We start from the raw sequence: 24,327 nt of genomic DNA on the forward strand, positions 1-24,327 counted from the left end.
GAAGGTGAACCGATAGGTGACCCGTTTTCCGTTATTGACCATGTTAAAGTGGGGGGCTGTTCCCCCTAACCTTCGACCTTTGTACCGCGCCTGCGCGGGCCAGACCCCCTGAAAACTGAAACCTAGCCTGGCAGTCCGTCGCCAACCGAGTTGGGGGCAGTCCTTCTAAACAGCTGTTCGCTGGCAGATATTTCTCTTAGACCATAATCTCTCCTTCATATATGAAAAACATATATAAAATCTCGAAATTCCGCGAGCATACTCTCTTTATATATAACTATATAAACGACCCGATCTGCCATATATTAATTCGATTCTCAACAAAAAATATATCTTACAAATAGTAATCAGTTAAATTAGTTTAAATTTTAAAATTTAATCAGTTAAATTGAATTAAATTACTTAAGTACAATTAAAAGTTAAATCTTCAAGAAAACACTAAGGTTAGTAAATCCATTTTTGACATATTTTTTTATTTTAAATATTGTTTAAATTAGAATAATGTAGAATTATTTAGATCACATTTATTTTTCTTCACGTTTCTTCATACATGAACCTCTATTACTGTTCAAATCTTTGTCTAATAACCTTTTGACCTTAAGGTATGGATTTCTTGACGCATGCGCAATGAGACCTGCGCAGAACTATCTTATGTACTTGCCTTTTGAATTCATATATTCTATTAAAACAATATAGTTTAAAATGACGAATTAACCGAATATAAATCTCTGTGAAACACGGGTAGTTTATCGTGCGATGGCTGTACCTCTGACTACCCTGATTGGAAATATAGCCGTGAATGATATTTATTTTATTTAGAGCTATGTATAATTAACCGTTCTACTTGAATTCTAAATTTAAATGTTAAAATTTTTTTGATATATTTTTTTTCTGAATAAAATTAATAAAATTCTTTTTTTCTTTTTACAGAATAGAATAGAAGGTAGCCTCATGTCAAAGCTAACCTTGGACGGTTTTTTTTCGTACTGCAAACAAATTGCTGAGCATATCCAACTGGTTCGTCCAATTCCCGCCATTTTCTCACATTTCAATAGACGCCATCTTGTTTGCTTCCGCCATTTTGAATTGCATTTCTTTGTTCGTTATTTTTTGATTTTAAATGTGTTATGCATGATGACATAATATAACTACTTATATATTTTATTTTAGAAGGTAGTGTGTATTAATGTGTAGTAGCTATTTGAATCCTTGTAGTTAATGTATAAAGTAACTTATAGCAAAACTATCATAATATTTCGTATAGTAGGCACCTGTAACTATAACCAATTAGATTGTTTTAATTTCAAATGTGCTTACCAATGATTCATTTTGTAATCTAGTACTTATTTTCATATTTATATATACTTACTTAAACAGTTACTGACACCGTACTGAATACTGAGGGGGATGATTCAGCTCATGCCTTTTGATTGACTTAATATATTAAGTGCAATTTTCCATAGCAAAAATCATATTTATTTGGTGTTTTTTTTATGCTACTTACTATTAAGTAAATACCGGACATTCCATTCAAAAATCTCATCTCTACCGTGTGCCACCTAACGTGTAAGTGCGAGGGAGACAAACAATCCGCGCGCTCTTCTTACTCCTTAGCGGCTTACGGCCATTTAAGACTAAAGTAAGACCCAAAGGGGGTGAGGTCGGCCCCCACTGATTGGTGCGGGCGGGGAGTTACCGTCCTATACGTAGTCATCATCATCATCAGCCCATTAACGTCCCCACTGCTGGGGCACGGGCCTTCCCTATGTATGGATAGGGAGATCGGGCCTTAAACCCTCACGCGGGCCCAGTGCGGATTGATGGTTATTAACGACTGCTAATGCAGCCGGGACCAACGGCTTAACGTACCTTCCGGAGCACGGAGGAGCTCGAGATGAAAACTTTTTTTTATTTTTGTGGTCACCCATGCTATGACCGGCCTTTGCGAAAGTTGCTTAACTTCAACAATCGCAGACCGAGCGTGTCAACCGCCTCACGTAGTATTATTCTTTATTCTACGATACCGGATGATGTCTTCGCGCTCCCCACTTGACCATTCAAGATTTTGTTTTTGGAAATTCTTTATTTAAATTAATATTACATACTGTATGTATTTTATATAAACCACACTTAGTGTGGTAATGGCCCCGATTCCTGCAAACACCGCCTAATTTTATTTTAAGTTATATCCGTCATTTTCATATCCGTCGAAAAGGAAAGGGACGGATGATTCACAGCTCTTAATTTTAGGAAGAATGAGTAAATTAATGTGTCGGGTTATTGACTGATGTAAAATTTTTAGACGGTTGGTTTAGATTTGTGCTTAAAATTGACGTGTGTTCCATAAATTTTATGCTTGTCAATTACCCGTCCCTTTCCTTTTCGGCGGATAAGAAAATGACAGATATAACTTAAAATAAAATTAGATGGTATTTACAGGAATTAGCACCATTAATAAACTAATCTCAGCTTCGAGACTGCCCTGAAGATCATGTCAATGTGACAGTTCTCATATAAAACAGAGACTTGAACATGATCTTGAGGGCAGTCTCAGCTGAGATTCGTTTATTAATACCACCCTAGATCATCTTACTTTTTCGGTCAATCAAGTGATTCAAACCTGATAAGTTCTTACCAAACAAAGGACAGTCCCACAAAGTGATTTCGACAATGTCCCCATCGGGAATCGAACCTAGACCTCTAGATCGTGAGCCTTACGTTCTAACCACTAGACCACGGAGGCTGTTCAAGTTATGTCAAAAAGAGCTTTATTTAAAATGTCTGTCTACCCTGCAGGGCGAGAGGATGGCCGCGTTGTCAGGACAAGGGACCCCCAGACTGACCAGTGCAGTGGGAAATCTCTACTATGACTGTAAGTACCATTTACCTTCATCACAATGACCGTGACAAAATTTTATCACGTTGCTCATGCATAACATCACGCCTGTCTCCCCTAGGGGAAAGGCAGAGGTGTGTCAAATTCAAAATTCAAAAATATCTGTATTCAGCAGGTAACATATAGCATGGTTACACTGAGAATCGTCATTTTCTACATAACGAACGTCTCATCCGCCTAAAACTATTGCAGCTTCTCACAACCTGTATAGCCGGGGAAAAGACGGCACAGGACCATAGACGTTATTTTTAAAAAAAAAACCATTAAATATTGTTAATACAACTTAGTAATTCGGCTAATAACAGTTCCCAGACAATCCCATGCATTCATATCTTCTAAATAACCATTAATCTTACAAACCTTACCTTTTTTACAAAGTTTCTGTCTAATTACTGTCTTAAAACAGTACAAAGGTAAATTCTGAATGTCAATGGGAATCTTATTGTAAAAACGTATACTCTCTCTCACTCTATTTAAGAGCTGCGCTCTTGTCGGTGGAGTAATAGCCATTCCTCTCTTTTTCCCGCCAAATCCTTCACCTCCCGATACGACACGACCTGCACCTTCTCTTTTATTTGTTTCATAAATGTTCTCCTAGGTCTACCCGTTCCTCTCTTCCCTTCAATTTTTCCTTCTATAATGTTTGTTATAAATGAATCGTGTCGTATCAGGTGGCCAATCATATTTCCTCTCCGTATACAAAAATTATTCAGTCGACTGACATGTAAGCCCTATTCCGGCTAAAAGTCCAACTGGCGCGGGTTTATGACGTCATATCAACAGTGAAGTCACGCGCTATCTGCATCCGTCGCGTCACTTCCTCCGGAAACACCGCCGGGCGTGCGCCAAACGTTAAGATTTGAGATTATTTGCGGGTACTATGATAAAACTGTAATTTAATACTTGTTAACTTTGAGGTTAAATGTATTATGTGTGTCGTAGATTTTACCTAAATAAACTTTTTTTTTTTTTTAGTTTATATATAGCATAAGCTCGCGAATGCATCCCAATTGGGATAGTCAGAGGTACATTGAAAGTTCATTTCAATTGAAACCCATACCTCACTGAGCTTTCTGTTAGACCAACGTAGGTGGTCGTATCGCCGTCTATAATGATCGAGCCAACTGTGTTTACTGTTTTTTTGATTGTGAATTTCGAAGATTAAATTACTGAAATCAAGGCTGTATCGTCCTCAGATCTTTGCCCGTCTTAGATAAGGCGAATTTAAACAACGACACCATTAAAAAGTCAATTTCAATTTTAGAACACACATAAATTCTCTAAGACTGAAATTTCAATTTGTGACGGCAGTAAAATACCTATTTCACTTAATCCTCAGTGCGGCTGGGTCGAAATAATTAATGACCCCAACCAATTAGGGTAGGCAGTTGCCACTTCGATGCGGTTTTAAAGTCAGCTGTGATTAATTGCAGTTTACAATACTCACTCACAATGACTTTGCAAAAGAGGGCGGGCGGTTTTCCGAGTAAAAGTTTGTTTCTTCCAATATTTTTTCTCTGCTGTCTGTGGTGCGTGATTGATGAGATAAAACGTACTGCATCCTTTTTCTAACATTTACTTCAAGGACTGATACGAAATTACTGAAGTTTTTTACATACACAATAGGTACACTTACACGTCATACATATACACAAACACATAACGGCCTCTGTGGTCCAGTGGTTGAGCGTTGGAATCACGATCCGGAGGCCCCGGGTTCGAATCCCGGTGGGGACATATCACAAAAATCACTTTGTGATCCCTAGTTTGGTTAGGACATTACAGGCTGATCACCTGATTGTCCGAAAGTAAGATGATCCGTGCTTCGGAAGGCACGTTAAGCCGTTGGTCCCGGTTACTACTTACTGATGTAAGTAAGTAGTCGTTACATGAGTCATGTCAGGGGCCTTTGGCGGCTCTATAGTAACCCTGACACCAGGGTTGATGAGGTTGGTACGTCACCTCACAACCCACACGATAAGAAGAAGAGACAAACACATACACAAGCACATACACAAGCACATACACAAGCACATACACATACACACATAAGTGCAACACTAATGGGATGAGTTGCAATCAGAAGGCAGCCTCTTGATTTGATATCTTAAGAAATAAATTATGATTTTAAAATTACAACATAACATAGCATCACGCCTGTACCCCTAAGGAGTAGGCAAATGTGTTCAGTACCTACTCGCTAGTTATAATTAAGTCCCATATCCATAAAGATAAGATTAATTCGAGAAATTCTGACTCGAACGGGACTTGTACTCATGCTCCATGATGATTTTCTACAAAAAACCTAACTTAACCAAAGAAAAAAATTGTCAAGTAACGACTGTACGTACAGTCATGAGCATATAATGTACCCACTTTAGGACTTTGTCGCACTAACATATTTGACATTTAGTGAGACTTACAGTTCAATTTGTCAAAAAAGTTAACGTGAGATGGTACCAAAGTGTATACATATTAATGCTCGTGACCGTACAAGCGACTAGCTACAAGGAAAGAGGGGAAGGGGAAGACCAAGAAGAGCTTACATGGAACAGATTAAAGAGAAGTGAAGGGAATGGCCTTTCATAGACAAGAATGGAGAATGCTACACCGACAAGAGCGTGGCTCTGAAATTAATGATGATCATGAATGACTACGTACTTACCAAAGTTAATAGCTAGTAAGAACGGCTTAACTTGCCTTTCAAGGCACGGAATCATAGGCATTTTAGGTGACTTGCATTTCGTACAGTATAACCTACACAAACCTAACAAATCTCGTAAAAAATGTACAAAATTCACGGGCAAAAAATAACAGGCTGGCTTATAGCTAAATAGCAATCTATTCCACTCCCATTCTTCATCTAGAGACCATAAAAACACTCCAATAGGAGCACTGGAAGGTCTTATCGTAAATGACGTTCAATGGAGCGTCTAACTCAAAGCGACGTGATGTAAAATTGTGCTGTAGGGATGCAATGTGGGGTTGGCATAGAGTAGGAAATATAATCAGATGGGACGCATTGCTGGGTAGGATATTGTGCCTAAATCTGTACAGCGCCATCTATTTTTTTTTTTTGGGACCGTAGTCTGGAAAGTCACTCATAGTGAGCTTATTTGAATTTTGTAACAGTTATTTTGAACATTCATTATATTTTCCTTCGGACGGTTTAAAAAGCCCACTTTAAATCGATTCACCTAAAAAGCAACATTGCTATTTGACATTTGTTACATATTGCGCACTTACTTTTTTGTTTTAAATGTCAAATTGCAATATTGTTTTTAGATGATTGCTTTGATGTGGCGTTTTAGACCTCCAGAGTAGAATTTAAAGTTAAATCAATGATAAATTATAAAATGCTAATCTAGAAATCGACATATTTTTCGAATTTTGTTTATGAATGAAGTAACAATGAGTACGACGTTTGACCGCTTTCATTCATGACGTCACACGACAGTATTTCCATACAAAACTACAAAGAAAACTTTCGTTTTGACTTTTCGGAAAAAAGTATCTTATTTGACTACATTTTGCCTCGGTTCTGTCGCGTTTGTGTTACCCCAATACCGACTCCGCCGGCGTGGTCGACGACTTCCCTCATTCAGCGCTTATCGCTATCGACCCACTAGGGTCGATTAATTCTTTCAAATATTTTTCCTCTCAGACGACGCCCTGAGCCGAGGTTCGCGCCCAACTGGGCACCCTCAGGCTGCTGTCTGTACCGGGTGAGAGCCTTCAGCGCTCCCCATTTGGCCGGCCAAGTAGTTAATGCCATCTGCGGCAAATATACAATAAGTCACGTCAAAAAAAATAATTGTGGATTTTCTTCGGTTCTGTCGCGTCTGTAATATATTTAATCTATGGCGAATAATATATAGTGGGATTACCCGGCTTTACCTCGGCTTACAGACAGACAGACAGACCGTTGTTTAATATAGTGATTGCGGCTATTTGTCCCGAATTAGGGGATCATTATGTTCTGATTATTTATTTCTTTTACTGGCTTCTGTAAAAGGGTATGGGAAGGTAATATCTATTTTCTTTGTTAAGTATTTTAAAATAAAAAGTCACTCCAGTACTCCTTAACTGGGTATTTTTGTTTTTGACGTGACTTATTGTAGATCTGCCGCAGATGCCATTAATTACTTGGCCGGACAAATGGGTAGCGCTGAAGGCTCTCACCCGGTACAACGTTTAAGACAACAGGCCTGAGGGTGCCCAGTCGGGCGCGAACCTCGGCTCAGGGCGTCATCTTTGACTACCCCAATTGGGATGTATAGTCGTGACCTTATGTATCTCAAGTTTGAAACTCATACGCGCATGTCCCATATGTGGGGCACATTTTTTCTTGTCATAAATTCCAATGTGTTTATCGAAAAATAACATTGTAAGTGAGGAGTTTATATCTGATATTCAGTTACACAATTTACACAGTGAAAGCGTTAATTTCCCTGAGTTACCTCTGACGAGGAGCTCGGTGGCGCAGCGGTAAACGCGCTCGGTCTGCGATGAAGTTAAGCAACTTTCGCAAAGGCCAGTCACAGGATGGGTGACCACAAAAAAAATGTTTTCATCTCGAGCTCTTCCGTGCTTCGGAAGGCACGTTAAGCCGTTGGTCCCGGCTGCATTAGCAGTCGTTAATAACTATCAAACCGCACTGGGCCCGCGTGTATGGTTTAAGGCCCGATCTCCCTACCCATCCATAGGGAAGGCCCGTGATATATATTATATATTCAGTTACGCAACTTACACAGTGAAAGCGTTAATTGCCCGAGTTACTTCTGTCAGTTCCCACGGCCCTCCGAATCTCCAATGCCCTCCGTCAATTAACAAAAAACATGGCCGCCCTCGCTAATCCAGGATTAGCTGATGGAAACACGCATGCCCTTCAATTCTTGAGAACTACTTAATAGTTTATAAGGGCAGATGCGAAAGTCGTGTATCAGAATCATGAAATAGAAGAAAGAAGTTGGAAAAGTTTTTTTTTTGACGTGACTTATTGTAGGTTTGCCGCAGATGGCTTTAACCCTTTTTTTTAGGTTACCCTGTACAAAACCTATTGCCACAGTTTATACACGTGCAACCTTTGGAGCAATTACACCAAAAAGACCTTCAGTGCTTTGCGCGTTCAATATAAATAACGCCTTCAGGGGGTTGTTGGGGCTGCCCTGGCGCTGCAGTGCCTCGGGGATGTTCGCCTCCTGGAGCACTGATGGCTTCCAGGCTGTGCGCAAGCGTGTGGCTTCTCTGTGGGAGCGAGTTCATTCATTCATTCATTTAACTACTTGGTTGCGCTGAAGGCTCTCACCCGGTACAACGTTTAAGACAACAGGACTAAGGGTTCCCAGTTGGGCGCGAACCTCGGCTCAGGGCTTCGTCTGAGAGGAAAAATATAAAAAAAAATATAAATATATATATATATATATATATATATACAAAAAAAGAAAAAAATATATATTTTAAAATAATAATAAATATTTTTTTTATTTTCTTTTTTTATTATTATTTTTTTTAATATTTTATAAAATATTTTTTTTTAAATATTTTATATTTTTTTTTACTCGACCCTAGTGGGTCGATAGCGATAAGCGCTGATTGAGGGAAGTCGTCGACCACGCCGGCGGGGTCGGTATCGGGGTCCTGAAGTGTTTTGTGTCGCGAGCTCATTCGGTGCCTCTATGGCTAAGGTTGGAAAGGCCCTAACGCGCATTTTGTATGAGAACCGCTGTCGCCGGTTCAACCCCACTGTCTTTAGCTAATACTCCTGCAAACAGATAACTACGTCAGCTCTAGGTACAGACATGAGGAATATAATGTACCCACTTTAGGACTCTGTCGCACTAATATATTTGACATTTAGTGAGACTTACAGTTCAATTTGTCAAAAAAGTTAATGTGACATGGTACCAAAGTGCATACATATTAATGCTCGTGACCGTACTGCTTCTCAAATTCCATAGCCATTTTACCTTTTCGTAAGATACTGCATACAAAAGTAATTTATTGTTAAATAGCCTATCATACTAAGGTTTTCAGCTTTCCTGTGATAATGAGGAATCTCCTTACATCTCTTCTTCTATCGTGTGGATTGTGAGGTGAATCAACCCCATCAACCCTGGTCTCAGGGTTATTACTGAGCCGCCATAGGCCCCTGACATGCCTCATGTAACGACTACTTACTTACATCAGTAAGTAATAACCGGGACCAACGGCTTAAAGTGCCTTCCGAAGCACGGATCTTTTTACTTTTTGGACAATCGGGTGATCAGCCTGTAATGTCCTAACCAAACTAGGGATCACAAAGTGATTTTTGTGATTTGTCCCCATCGGGATTCGAACCGGGGACCTCCGGATTGTGAGCACTACGCTCAACCACTGGACTACGGAGGCCATGACGCAAACTTTTTAAGCATCATCATGATTAGCCCATTAACGTCCCCACTGCTGGGGCACGGGCCTTCCCTATGGATGGATAGGGAGATCGGGCCTTAAACCATCACGCGGGCCCAGTGCGGATTGGTGGTTATTAACGACTGCTAATGCAGCCGGGACCAACGGCTTAGCGTGCCTTCCGAAGCACGGAGGAGCTCGAGATGAAAACTTTTTTTTGTGGTCACCCATCCTATGACCGTCCACACATCAGCAAACTATAATGCACAAGACAACCTTCTAATATACTTCCGCGGAGGTCCGTGTGTGGGTGGGTTTGCGGACGAGTGAAGTGCAAAGTTGAAGTATGAACTATTTGCTCGTGTTTGTACAAATAATGCATCCATCTCATCACAATACGCAGTAAGCCGCGTCATTACTGCAGATCTGGTGAATCCCTCATTTGTGCGGATCACTGCCGCTTGGCAATGTGGAGAAGGCTTTACGAAAACAAAAAAAAACAATTCAAATTCAAAAATATCTTTATTCACTAGTGACACTTTGAGTCATCCGCCTAAAACTACTGCAGCTTCTCACAGCCTGTATCTATAGCCGGGGAAAGCAGCTGCAAAAAAAACTCGGCACCAGCTCCCAGGGCCTTTTGTATCCTAGTCATGGCATTTAAAAAAAAAAATCATTAGCCATATGATTAATTACATAACAATATCCCCGGACTGGATTCGGCTACCACCAACGACGACTACGCTCAGTGGGTAGGCCCGCTACAAGGTGGACCGACGATCTGGTGAAGGTCGCGGGAAGCCGCTGGATGCGGGCAGCGCAGGACCGATCGTCGTGGAGATCCTTGTCAGCCCATTAACGTCCCCACTGCTGGGGCACGGGCCTTCCCTATGGATGGATAGGGAGATCGGGCCTTATCCCACCACGCGGGCCCAGTGCGGATTGATGGTTATTAACGACTGCTAATGCAGCCGGGACCAACGGCTTAACGTGCCTTCCGAATCACGGAGGAGCTCGAGATGAAAACTTTTTTTTTGTGGGTTTGCGAAAGTTGCTTAACTTCAACAATCACAGACCGAGCGCGTTTACCGCTGCGCCACCGAGCTCCTCAAAATTAGATACTTAGTAATAAAAAAGCCGTTTCCATACTCCACCAGCCGGTGATAATCCACAAGAAACAGATAAAAAATATTGTATTTCGTGTGAAAATCCCGACGGGGCTATAGTCTATCAATTCTCGTCTGCTTTCTCGCTCGCTTCACTTTTATACCCGTGCTACTGTTAGCATTTATATCATAAGCGATTAAGCGATTAATTATTGTTTTACTTTGCTAACGTTGTGCAAAAACTTTTTGCTTCGAAAACTAGCAAACTATTTCAAATTGGGTAATTTTCTACGTCAATGGTAAATGATGTGGTGATTACTAAATAAACACAGACCTAGAGGTGACAAAAACCGTTTTCTTTTTTTCTATTTAAGTGCATACTTAAAATTACTTATATTAATAAATAATATTTATAAATAATATTACTTATAATATAATTATATTTATAAATAATATTACTTATAATATAATATAATTAATATTACTTATAATATAATTATAAGTAATATAAGTAATATTACTTATTAATAAATAATATTACTTATAAATAAATTAATTTAAATAAAGAAAAATGTAAGTAATAAGTGCGACAATTTGCCACGTTTTTCTATAACGTCAGAAGCTTGTGACATAAATACCTCAAACGTTGTATACCCCATAATATACTAAATTTCGTACCAGATTATAGATCCTACATAACTGAAGGGAAAACCAGCCCAATACAGGTTAGGTCACATACCTCCGAAAATGCATTTCTCAGGAACGCTCCATGTACTTAACTATGCTTCAACAGAGATGCAGTAGTTTTGGGCGGATGAAACGTTCGTTATGTAAAAATTGACGATTCAAAGTGTAACTATGTTACCTACTGAATAAAGATATTTTTGAATTTGAATTTGAACAGAAATAGTATTTCTAATGCGTAAAAATTCAAAATTAAAAAAAATAAAAAAATATTTATTTTTCAAAATTGGCTTACAAAGTTAGCGCTTTTTGAACGTCAAACATAATTAAATTACATAATATTATGTAACTAGCTGTAAAACTACTACCACATCGGAATCTGTAACGCTGAGGGAAAGACGTGGCCAGAAAACCTCCCAGCACAGGGCCCTAGTCCTACTGTTTCATGTTTTCCTTTCTAAACTAATGTTAATAAACTTATGTTTTCCGCTAATAGCCAGCAGTGGGCTTGCGCCTCCCATTGCCCCCTCAAGTCTTCCAAATCCCCTATAAAATGGAGGGCTGAGCCACTGGCTTACGTGGCTTGTCTACCATGACCACTCGCAATGATTATATCGAGAGAATTTGTCCTGTTTACTCACAATGAAAGCCTTCCGTGCTTCGGAAGGCACATTAAACCGTTGTTTTAAGTTTACAAGGTTATTATCTATTATGGATCTACCTACTCCACTCCAATTTCATCAGTCATCCCGTGATCATGGCACTTGCAACAGTGTCGAAATATCGGGAGTCTCATATCCCTGATTTAAACGCGGTAAGAACCCGTTATTACGTGTTTTAATTACGTTAAACCGTTGGTCCCGGCTACTACTTACTGATGTAAATTAGTAGTCGTTACATGAGCCATGTCAGGGGACTTTGGCGGCTCAATAGTAACCCTGACATCAGGGTTGATGGGGTTGGTAATCTACCTCGCAACCCACACGATAGAAGACAATGAAAGAAGGAATACTTTTGTGAAGAGAAAATTGTTTTAGTTAGAAAATGAATATCTACATATAAAAGTCATTAAAAATTGTAAGTAACTCTTTTTCGAAAAGTTCAACCTACCTTACCGTGATAGCCCAGTTGGTAGAACGCTTGCCTATCAGTTTGAGGTCGCAGGTTCGAATCCAGCACAGGCCTATAACAATGATTGTCGAATTTGTTTTCGAATTCATGTTTCGATCATAAATGAATATCACGTGCTCAGCGGTGATCGAAAACATCGTAAGGAAACCCACTTTCTCGAGAAAATTAAATGTGTTTCGGAGGTATGTGACCTAACATGTATTGAGCTGGTTTTCTCTTTGTGGGTTGGAAGGTCAGACAGGCAGTCGCTGGGTGGTGCGAAGCTGAATCGTAGAATTTAAGTCATCAAGCTCCATATTTCCTTTAAAATCATCATCGAGGCGATATATCGACATAATTATGTCCCATCACTAGTCTTCGATGGGTATCGTAATCCATCTACTATCACTACCTGTCAAACACAACCCTACTGAGAGGGGCATACTGGGAGGACGTTAGGTGCTATCGCTTGCTGTCATATTTGTGATCCTGTATAGATTTTGTTGTTGAGTCCGGGTTAGAGCCCTCAGCGCTCTCCATTTGTCCGGCCAAGTAGTGAATGCCATATGTGGCAACTTGGAGATTTGACAGGTCCGGTTTTTTACAGAAGCGACTGCCTGTCTGACCTTTCAACCCGCGAAAAAACCAACCCAATACAGGTTAGGTCACATACCTCCGAAAATGCATTTCTCGGGAATGTGAGTTTCCTCACGATGATGTTTTCCTTCACTGCTGAGCACGTGATAATCATTTATGATCCAAACATGAATTTGAAAACAAATTCGACAATCATTGGTTTAGGCCTGTGCAGATTTTTTAAAAAAAGAATGTCTAGGGCCCTGTGCCGAGGTTTTTCTTGCTGCTTCTTTTCCCCGGCTATACAGGTTGTGAGAAGCTGCAGTAGTTTTAGGCGGATGAGACGTTCGTTATGTAAAAATTGACGATTCAAAGTGTAACTATGTTACCTAATGAATGAAGATATTTTTGAATTTGATTCGTACCTGCGACCTGAAAGTGAGAGGCAAGCGTTCTACCAACGGGCCTACCACGGCTCCTAACTAACGAATAATTTGAAATGTCGATATTGGAATTAATTTAGGCCCCACACTACCACACTTTGCGGCCCATCGACCCCGGTGGTGTGAGGGTTAACACTTTAGGCAAAGTGAATTCTGATGTATCCAGGGATTACCGGGTGCCGCTGACAATTATTAACGTTGTTTGCATTATGCGGCCCGAACGGGGTGAGCAGGAAACATATGCTTCTGAGAACGACATAGATAAAATACTTTATTTTTAATATCTAATTTCTATCCACGCACGCAGTATCCTAGGCGTTAAACGAATCGACCGTGTGCGAAACACTACACTGCGCTCCAAAACGCGTATCACTGATGTAGGGAAAAAGTCCGCCAGACTGAAGTGGGACTGGGCCGGACACGTTTGTCGGATGCATCCGGAGCGGTGGGCACGAGTCGTTACTCACTGGATACCTCAGGGCGGGCTTAGAAGTCGAGGCAGACCGCGTAAAAGATGGTGTGACGACCTCAATGCTTATCGCAAGGATTGGCCGGAGATCACGCAAAGTCGAGAGGAGTGGAAAAATCAAGGGGAGGCCTTTGCCCAGCAGTGGGATCGTATAGGCTAAATAAGATAAGATAAGAAGAATTTCTATCTAATTTTATTAATTTCTATTTAATTTCTATCTAATTTATACTTGATCCGTGCTTCGGAAGGCACGTTAAGCAGTTGGTCCCGGTTATTACTTACTGATGTAAGTCAGTAGTCGTTACATGAGCACTGTCAGGGGCCTTTGGCGGCTCAATAGTAACCCTGACACCAGGGTTGATGAGGTTGGTAGTCCACCTCACAACCCACACGATAGAAGAAGAAAAAGAATACTTTATTGAGCTCAACGGGCTACCGGGTGAGAGCCTTCAGCGCTCCCCATTCGTCCGGCCAAGTAGTTAATGCCTGCTGCGGCAAAAAGAGCACAACGAACACAAGACACAGAAATAAGAACAACAGATATTGCTCATGCAGAAATTTCTTCCAGACAACCTTTGGATACATGAAAAAAAAATGTACAAACGCAGGGTGTTAGTAACATCGTAACTAAAAATTTGATATCAAGTGAAAATTTCCGTAGCAAAATTATGGAACTGAAAATAATTTAACACATCATGAATTTTGACACCAGGGTTGATTGGGTACATACATTACTCTAGCCATAGAGGCAGCCAATCAGATACCGAGTGAGAGCTCTCAGCGCTCCCCATTTGTCCGGCCAAGTAGTTAATGCCCTTTGCGGCAAATCTACAAGAAGTCACGGCAAAAAGAGGAAGAACATAAATACATAAACTCACGCCTATTTCCCACCGGGGTAAGCAGAGACTATAGAATTCCATTTCAAAAAGAGAAAGAAACAAACAAGTTTTCGTATAAAATACTTTCCCCTCTAAACTGAGGGTCGTCAGGAATTCCATCCATCCTCCAATTAGCCACGGCTGATGTCCCACATTGTGACCTCTGAGGGGTTAAATTCAGGGAGTCTTGCTTTTAATTAAAAAACAACTGCGATTTTTTTGTACGATTATTTAGAACACAAATAGTATATTATCAAATCAAATCAAATATACTTTATTGCACACAACATACAAAACAAATTAACACAGATGATTATAGATACAGTACAATCTGGCGGCCTTATTGCTAAGCAGCAATTTCTTCCAGGCAACCAGTATTATAAAAGGGCCCACACACAAAAAAAAGGACAATAACATCATATCATCCACTAAACAATTACAAAAAAGCAAAACCGATGTTCGTCGAAATTATCATAAGTATTATGTTTTTGTTTTCAATATCAAGTAAAGAAACAGATGTAGGACCCCGATACCGACCCCGCCGGCGTGGTCGACAATTTCCCTCAGTCAGCGCTTATCGCTCGATAGCGATAGTGTGCGTTACCCCAACAAGAAAGTATCTCCTAGAGTTATATGAGTAGAACGTATAGTTGGTGCCTTATCTGCTGTAAATGTGCCCCCACATAAAAAATGTGTGCCCCCTGTCGTTTCGAAAAAAAATCGAAAAAACGATTCTTGCTGGGGTAACGTTTTTCTAGCAGGAAAATTCTAAACGAATGATCGGAGAGAGAAAAACTGTGCATGGCCAGATAGCTTATATGTGTGCCAAAATGTGCCCCCAAAAATAAAATCTGTGCCCCTTCAGATTTTCGAGATATTGCATTTCCTGCTGGAGTAACGTTTTGATGAATAGTATATCTCTAAAACCATTGCATGTGCCCCTGTAGAATAAACATACGCGAGTAGCTCTTAATGTGTGCCCCTTTGTGCCCCAATTAGATTTTAGAAAATATTTATAGTTTTCAAGTTATCGCGGTTTTATGAAAACCCGAAAAAACATCGCAGCGCCTAAATGAGACAAGGCATAACTTCGCTGAAAACTGTATTCGGTCTTTCTTGACGCTAATAATAACCATACAAAGTTTCAAAAATGTTCATGCATGCGTTTTTGAATAATCTTGCTAAAAGTAAAAACGATGGTGTCATAACTTTGACGGCAAAATACAAGGAACTGGCACAATCCCAGATGTGTAGGTGTAAACCAAAATCTTGTGCCTTTAGTCAAAAATATATGGTGAAAATATTGAGCTTCAAATGTTACGCATTAAGTAAATATAAACAAAAAACCAAAATATGTAAACAACGGCTGGTTATCCGACCAAATCTGAATGACTACTAAAAAGCGACGGATTCATACTTAACGAGGACCTTCTTTATTGGACGTATTATACCTAAGCTGTTGTCCTTACAGTCGCGTTCAAAAGTTTTGAGGGCTAATTAAAAAATATATTAAATGCACCTTGTGACTATATAAATGAAACATAGTTTTAACTCTGCTTTACAATAAATGTGACTTACATTAGTATAAAAATACAGGTATGTCACAAAACAGTTTGGTCACGATTTTGAGCATGTTAGTCACATGTACATTTTATTTGAAAATGGCTCTTATAAATGTACTTAATCATGTGTAAGGTCATAGAAACAGCTATTAAAATATAATCCAATAACAACTTTATTTTATTAGTTATTACTTTTCTACTTCAGTGTACTCAGGCACAACACGTGTGAACCGGTTAGTGAGTAAAGTAAAGAAGGTCATCGATATGTATGAATCCGTCGCTTTTTAGTAGTCATTCAAATTTGGTCGGATAACCAGCCGTTGTTTACATATTTTGGTTTTTTGTTTATATTTACTTAATGCGTAACATTTGAAGCTCAATATTTTCACCATATATTTTTGACTAAAGGCACAAGATTTTGGTTTACACCTACACATCTGGGATTGTGCCAGTTCCTTGTATTTTGCCGTCAAAGTTATGACACCATCGTTTTTACTTTTAGCAAGATTATTCAAAAACGCATGCATGAACATTTTTGAAACTTTGTATGGTTATTATTAGCGTCAAGAAAGACCGAATACAGTTTTCAGCGAAGTTATGCCTTGTCTCATTTAGGCGCTGCGATGTTTTTTCGGGTTTTCATAAAACCGCGATAACTTGAAAACTATAAATATTTTCTAAAATCTAATTGGGGCACAAAGGGGCACACATTAAGAGCTACTCGCGTATGTTTATTCTACAGGGGCACATGCAATGGTTTTAGAGATATACTATTCATCAAAACGTTACTCCAGCAGGAAATGCAATATCTCGAAAATCTGAAGGGGCACAGATTTTATTTTTGGGGGCACATTTTGGCACACATATAAGCTATCTGGCCATGCACAGTTTTTCTCTCTCCGATCATTCGTTTAGAATTTTCCTGCTAGAAAAACGTTACCCCAGCAAGAATCGTTTTTTCGATTTTTTTTCGAAACGACAGGGGGCACACATTTTTTATGTGGGGGCACATTTACAGCAGATAAGGCACCAACTATACGTTCTACTCATATAACTCTAGGAGATACTTTCTTGTTGGGGTAACGCACACATAGCGATAAATAAAAAAATAAATAAAAATATTTGAAAGCTTTCGCATTGTAAAAAAACGTACAAAAAATATTTTAACAAACCTCGAACCGACGACCTCTGTAGCGGCAACCCCACCCCTATTTATCAGCAATGGTACAAAATGACAAACCCGGAATGTAACTCGCATCCGTTCCACAATGACTGCTCACTGCTCACCCTCTAAGGGTCGTGCCGTGATTAAAAAAAACTCGTCCGTACCACCCTTGTAATATTGTGCTCAGGAATGTGTGAGAGTAGGGTGGCCATGCGGTGAGTTTTCTTCGGACAAGTGGTGAATGTCATTAGAGCATTGCTGTATTTATTTTTTATGTTTTAATATTGGTGCTAATTCCTGTAAACACCATCTAATTTTATTTTAAGTTATATCTGTCATTTTCTTATCCGCCGAAAAGGAAAGGGACGGATGATTGTCAACAAGTTAATTTTAAAACGAATGAATAATCCGGGCGAATAAAATAGGCATCTTGCTGGTATGTAATCCGTTTGACGTGCTATCTATTTAATTCTGTCGGGTTATTGGCCGATGTAAAATTTTTAGACTGTTGTTTTAGATTTCTGTTTAAAATTGACGTGTGTTCTATAAATTTTATGCCTGACGATTACCCGTCTCTTTTCTTTTCGATGGATAAGAAAATGACAGGTATAACTTAAAATAAAATTAGGTGGTGTGTACAGGAATCAGCATCATTCAAGCACAAAAACTAAAACATAATGTACAGTCATGAGCAATATAATGTACCCACTTTAGGACTCTGTCGCACTAACATATTTGACATTTAGTGAGACTTACAGTTCAATTTGTCAAAAAGTTAATGTGACATAGTACCAAAGTGTATACATATTAATGCTCGTGACCGTACTTAATTTTTATTTTTTGTCCAATTTCCCTTACAAACGATGGTCATCCAACCGGCGTCACATTGCACTGACTTCCGTCCACAGATGTTCCCAAATTACGTGGGGTTACCCTACTACTGATCACGTATCCACCTTATTGCGTACTACCTAATGTTCAAAATCCCTCAACTTTTATACACACGTTTTTGATATTACGCACAATATTTTCTCATAACAATGGCTTTTGATTTTCAATATAGGGTCGACAATATTATATTTACAGTTGAGAAATAGTAATGTCATTTAAAAATGTTCCGTGAAAACGTTTTCCGACTGCGGAAATAACTTTGCAGCTTCATGTGAAAAGCTTAAGCGAAAATGCGTGGTAGAAAACAAGTTTTTGTTGAATTTTTGACTTTAAGTCTATGTAGATGTGAGTTTAAGAGTTTTTCTTGGTGTGTAAAACATAATTATGTATGTTAATATGTTAGGTTTTCTAATAAAACAATGTATTGTCCTGTAATCAGTCAAGTTCTATGAGGAATTGTTTGCCCTTTGATTGTGACGTCACAAATGTAGGATGCACTTGTTTTTTTTAATCTGTAGAAAAAGAAAGGTCTTTTAAGAGGCAAGGAAGTGTGAAATAAAAAAAAAACAAAGCTTGGTATTTAACTGACAATTTTTTAAGAGTCGACAGACTGCATTACCTGCCCTGCAGCTCCTACATAACATAACAAAAACTTTATTTCACAAATAGAAATAAATAATAAACAAAACAAAAGAGAAATAGAATAAGTACAATAGACGGCCTTATTGCTAAGTAGCAATCTATTCCAGGCAACCGTTAAGTATACATACGTACATACATAAACATTAAACAGCCTATATACGTCCCACTGCTGGGCACAGACCTCCCCTCAATCAACCGGAGGGGGTATGGAGCATATTCCACATTCCACACCTCGTCAAACCTGGTGTCAGGGTTATTACTGAGCCGCCAAAGGCCCCTGACATGACTCATGTAACGACTACTTACTTACATCAGTGAGTACTAACCGGGACCAACGGCTTAACGTGCCTTCCGAAGCACGGATCATCTTACTTTCCGACAATCAGGTGGTCAGCCTGTAATGAAACCTACTTATTCTATTTATCAATTGGACATCAACTGACTACCATTTCTCTGCCCACAGCAATCCTCCCATACCGCGAGGACGCCAACCCTCAAACGCGGGAGTTCCTCCAGCGAGTGCTGGATGTCCTGCTCGACTATGTCCAGCAGGTCAACGACCGCAATGAGAAGGTACATCATCAGATTTCATCAACTCTCTTCATCAATTTTCATCTACATTCATCCAAATTTATTAACTGATTCTTAGACGCCTGAGGTATTGCAGTAAGTCTGACACACTAATGCCTGCATTGAAGGGGTAGAATATCACTTTTCATCAGGTTTCATAAGGCAAAGAGTTCATCAATTCACTCTTCATCATTTTTCATCTACATTCATCCAGTTTTATTAACCGATTATTAAACGCGTGAGGTATTGCAGTAAGTCTGACGCACTAATGTCTGCATTGAAGGGGTAGAATATCACTTTTCATCAGTTTTCATCAACGAGTCAGACCACTCCAGCTGGACCAATATGTCCAGCAGGTCAAAGATTGCAATGAGAATGTGCAATATTGTTTGTTTAGATAAATTGATTCAATGTGACCTATAGACCGCCAGGATTCCAAAAGCTTTCTTATCTTCAACTCCTTAACTTCCTCAGATCCTGGACTTCAAGATGCCAGAGGAGATGCTGAAGATCCTCGATCTGCACCTGCCCGAGGACCCTCTCCCGTTGAAGCAGCTGCTCGAGGACTGCAAGACCACCCTCAAACACCAGGTCAAGACTGGTGAGTACAACATTTCTATTATATCCAAACAAAGGTAAAAGATGCATAATATATGTCTGTTATCCATGACATTAGCAGGTTAAACGAAGGAAATTCTTTACAGCGCCATCTATATTGTTTTTGAGGAACGTAGCCTGGAAAGTCACTCATTAAAAAGCTGTGTTTGGATCCATATCGCTGCTTTAGACCAGACTGGAACGTGAACCCCGATACCGACCCCGCCGGCGTGGTCGACGATTTAGAATAGAATAGAATAGAAATTGTTTATTATAAAAGGACGCCACACACAAAGACAAGACAATAACATCACAATTTCCCTCATTCAGCGCTTATCGCTATCGACCCACTAGGGTCGATTAATTCATTAAAATATTTTTCCTCTCAGACGACGCCCTGAGCCGAAGTTCGCGCCCAACTGGGCACCCTCAGGCTGTTGTCTTAAACGTTGTACCGGGTGAGAGCCTTCAGCGCTCCCCATTTGTCCGGCCAAGTAGTTAATGCCATCTGCGGCAAATCTACAATAAGTCACGTCAAAAAAAAAAAAAATACTGGATCGTGATCAAATGCACTCAAATCTTTTAATTATAAAAAAATATGTTACTATGATAAACAAGTTTAAAACTGTAAAGGGTGGACTTGCGTTGATTATTTATTTATTTATTTAATAAAAAAATATATTTAATTATAATTTTATGTCTTTTCAAATGTGTTCAAATTTTAATATTAAGAATTTAATGTAGGTACTTAACGTCTTAAACCTAAATAAAGATTCATAAATGTTACCATGAAAAAAGTTTGAAAACTATAAAGGACTTACGTTGATTATTTATTTATTTAATAACAAACATATTTAATTATAATTTAAAAAAAAAGAAAAAAAAACAATGTAAAGCCACCACAGGCTTCGTAGTACCAACATTCATATTAAAAAAAAAAACGGATATTCAAATCATACTTAATAAAATCCGCACAAGCTTCGTCAAAATACAAAAAAAAACCACAACAGGCTTCCAAAACTACCTAGTTTTTTTTTATTATAATTTTATGTCTTTTCTAACCTCGTAAGCCCTGGGGTCCTCTGAGAAGGACCAAATAATTGTAGTCATAAAGGCCGAAGGTTTTGAAATAGTATGTTCTAATAATCAACGAAGGTACTTTTAAAAGTACCAAAACTTTGCCTGTCAATTTAATTCAAACCTTTGCGCCGATTGAGAAAAAAAGTATTTTGTCTATGAACTAGTTCATTCAATTACGTGAATAGGTGGCTTTAATAAAAAAGACATATGTATCACTTGTCGTAATTTGTCATTTTATTGGTAAAGATGGCGCGCACACGGCGACGAGGTAAAAAAAATCAAGTTAATAATCGAATTTCGTAGTTTTTCATACACATTATTTTCAGAAATCGCAGGTAAGATAATAATCAACAACATGACCTAGTTATTTTATCAATTTTGTATCAATATCGTTAGCAATATGAAAGCAAACTTTTTTAGTCCTTTGCAAGGGACTTTAGGTGTCATGTCCGGATATTTTTCAAAAAGTTTTTTAAATTGTTATATGTTATTAAATCATACCGATATAGACTTGACTTGCTTACGTGATCGTATGATTAAAAAAAACTACCGTCTTCATTTTTTTTCCTTTTTCCTTCTAATGATGATCTAAACTGACACCATGAATTATTTTTTTTCCTAATAATATAAACCTAATGTACTTCCAGAGGGACTAATCACAAACTACATCATAAAAACTAAAACTCGTTACTTATTTTATATTTAAATATGTAAGTATATACACATATTTATGACGTACAAATAGGTATGTATGTTAATGAAAAAATACATAACCCTTTATAATAATAATATTTTTAAAATTTTACTAAAAGTAGTGACTCAAACCGGGAGTCCTTCGGGAAGAACTAAAAAAAAACGTATTTTTTTCAAAAATGTCTTCTATTCATCCTTACATAGGTCTCCACTTAATTTGAACCTGATCGGATAACTCTAACACTTTAAAATTTGTACTTGAAGTGCTCGGCCTTTACGACTACAAAAATTTGGTCCTTTTCAAGGTACCACCGTCGTTTATTACTTCGAAATCGTAATTATGCTTCGGCGTTACGAGGCTAATACGTTCAAATTTTAATTTAAAAAAATAAATTTAGGTAAGTAACCTAAATAAAGATCTTATCTATCTATCAATATCAAGACTTGATAGTTGTTTTTGCCAATAACGTCGTTCAAAACTCCAAAAATCGTGACTGCCCTACCCGCTGGTCCGTAAGCGCGGTGTACCCGCATCTCAAACAATTCAATTATCCCCAGCAATGGTCCGAGATGATGGCAGTTACTTCCACGCGACGTGCAGGGGGCCATCAAACGCATTCGATACACTGACGGAATTTTACTTACTATTACATCCCTTCTTACATCCCTTTGTTGAGGGGTAACTGGGGATTGGAAGTGGTGGAGAATCTTTAAAGCAACGTTTATGGAGGATAAACAGCCTCCGTGGTCTAGTGGTTAGAGCGTAAGGCTCACGATCTGGGGCCTGTTTAATAAAACTTATAAAAAAAATAAAACTTGTAAAAACACCTCCACCAACTCGCATTGGAGCAGCGTGGTGGAGTATGCTCCATACCCCCTCCGGTTGATTGAGAGGAGGCCTGTGCCCAGCAGTGGGACGTATATAGGCTGTTTATGTTTTAAAACAATTCAAAACATTACTTAATTTAAATAATTAGCCGGGCTTAGACGCCGGCGCCTGTCGCTCCCCTGCCGGCAAGAATAAATATGCAGTAAATGTGCGTTATAAAATCCTCATTGATTTACAAGAGGCTCACCACACCGCGCGCCGCGCAAATCATTGGATTACGTGTGGGGTCGCCTTTATAATTGTCAATGTTGGACAAGTCCCAATGAGGTACGGTCACGAGCATTAATATGTATACACTTTGGTACCATGTCACATTAACTTTTTTGACAAATTGAACTGTAAGTCTCGGTAATTGTCAAATATGTCAAAAGCTACCTTGTATGTATTGTGTTATTTGTCATAAGTAGATATAAGTGCTGTACTATCGGATTAGGATGGTCCTGTAATGATAGTTTTAAGTTTTGGTAAATAAATAAATGTTAGTGCGACAGAGTCCTAAAGTGGGTACATTATATTGCTCGTGACTGTACTTATTTCTTACACGACTTCATAACATAACATAAGCTGGCGACTATATCTCAAGAGGGTAGTTTCCAACTAGTCAAATCAGTTACTTTTTACTAAACGTCTAAACATGAAATTACTATGAAATTTGTATGAAAAGCACACTGTGACGTCATAGAAAAACGTGATAAAATGTCGGACTTATTATTATAGTATTTTATGCAACAGTTGTATAAGAAGGGTCAAAAAATGCGAGTGGCGTGAGTTGCGATGTGAGCCTTGGCGAACATCGCAATAAGAGACGCCACGAGCATTTTTTGACCTAGTTATACAACGTTGCATACAATACTTTTTCTACGACGACGTAATTTTAAATGAAACAAAAATAATACAAAGAAAAATTTTATTTATAAAAATATTTTCCAACGCGCGGGAAAATGGCGGCAAATGTATACTTTTTTTTTTATAGTATATCTATGGCACCAAACAAAGTAAAGGTGCCAGTTTCCAGGTCAAAAAAAAAAACAACAACAATGCTTTTTTGGCGACATTATAGTACAGTTACACTTTGTAAACAATGCTTTTATAGGCCATAGAGCGTACACTTTTTCAAAGAGTTTAATTATGTATGTACTTATATTAGACTTTTTAGTTATTTAAATGCCAGATTAAAGTAGAGGAGTAGAAAAAGTTTTTTAGATATTCTTCTTCTATCGTGTGGGTTGTGAGGTCGATTACCAACCCAATTAGAGCCGCCAAAGGCCCCTGACATGACTCATGTAACGATTACTCACTTACATCAGTAAGTAATAACCGGGACCAACAGCTTAACGTGCCTTCCGAAGCGCGGATCATCTTACTTTCGGACAATCGGGTGATCAGCCAGTAATGTCCTAACCAAACTAGGGATTACAAAGTAAGTTATATATATGTTTCCAACGGGATTCGAACTCACGCCTATTTCCCACCGGGGTAAGCAGAGACTATAGAGCTTCATACACGCACGCCCGCGCCGGTTCAGAGTAGATCGTATTAAACCTTTTCTAAGGACATCCCCAATTTGGTCATCGTAAGTCCTTCTCGGTCTTCCTCCAACCAATTGTGAGAATTGTGTTGGTGAGACCAACACTCCTGATTCAATTCAAATTCAAATTCAAAAATATCTTTATTCATTAGGTAACA

At 38.8% G+C, this 24,327-nt stretch overlaps 1 protein-coding gene across 1 annotated transcript in view; it reads left to right on the forward strand.

Annotated features, from left to right (window-relative positions):
• The first annotated feature begins 951 nt into the window (after window positions 1-951).
• Window positions 952-24,327, forward strand: part of LOC126378412 (glutamate decarboxylase) — a 60,808-nt gene continuing 37,432 nt past the window's right edge. The window contains exons 1-4 of the mRNA XM_050026761.1: window positions 952-1,017; window positions 2,797-2,872; window positions 19,276-19,385; window positions 19,857-19,983. Of these exons, the coding sequence (XP_049882718.1) occupies window positions 952-1,017; window positions 2,797-2,872; window positions 19,276-19,385; window positions 19,857-19,983 (379 nt within the window). The remainder of the gene's footprint in view (window positions 1,018-2,796; window positions 2,873-19,275; window positions 19,386-19,856; window positions 19,984-24,327) is intronic.

Source organism: Pectinophora gossypiella, chromosome 26, assembly GCF_024362695.1.
Source record: "Pectinophora gossypiella chromosome 26, ilPecGoss1.1, whole genome shotgun sequence".
NCBI lineage: Eukaryota > Metazoa > Arthropoda > Insecta > Lepidoptera > Gelechiidae > Pectinophora > Pectinophora gossypiella.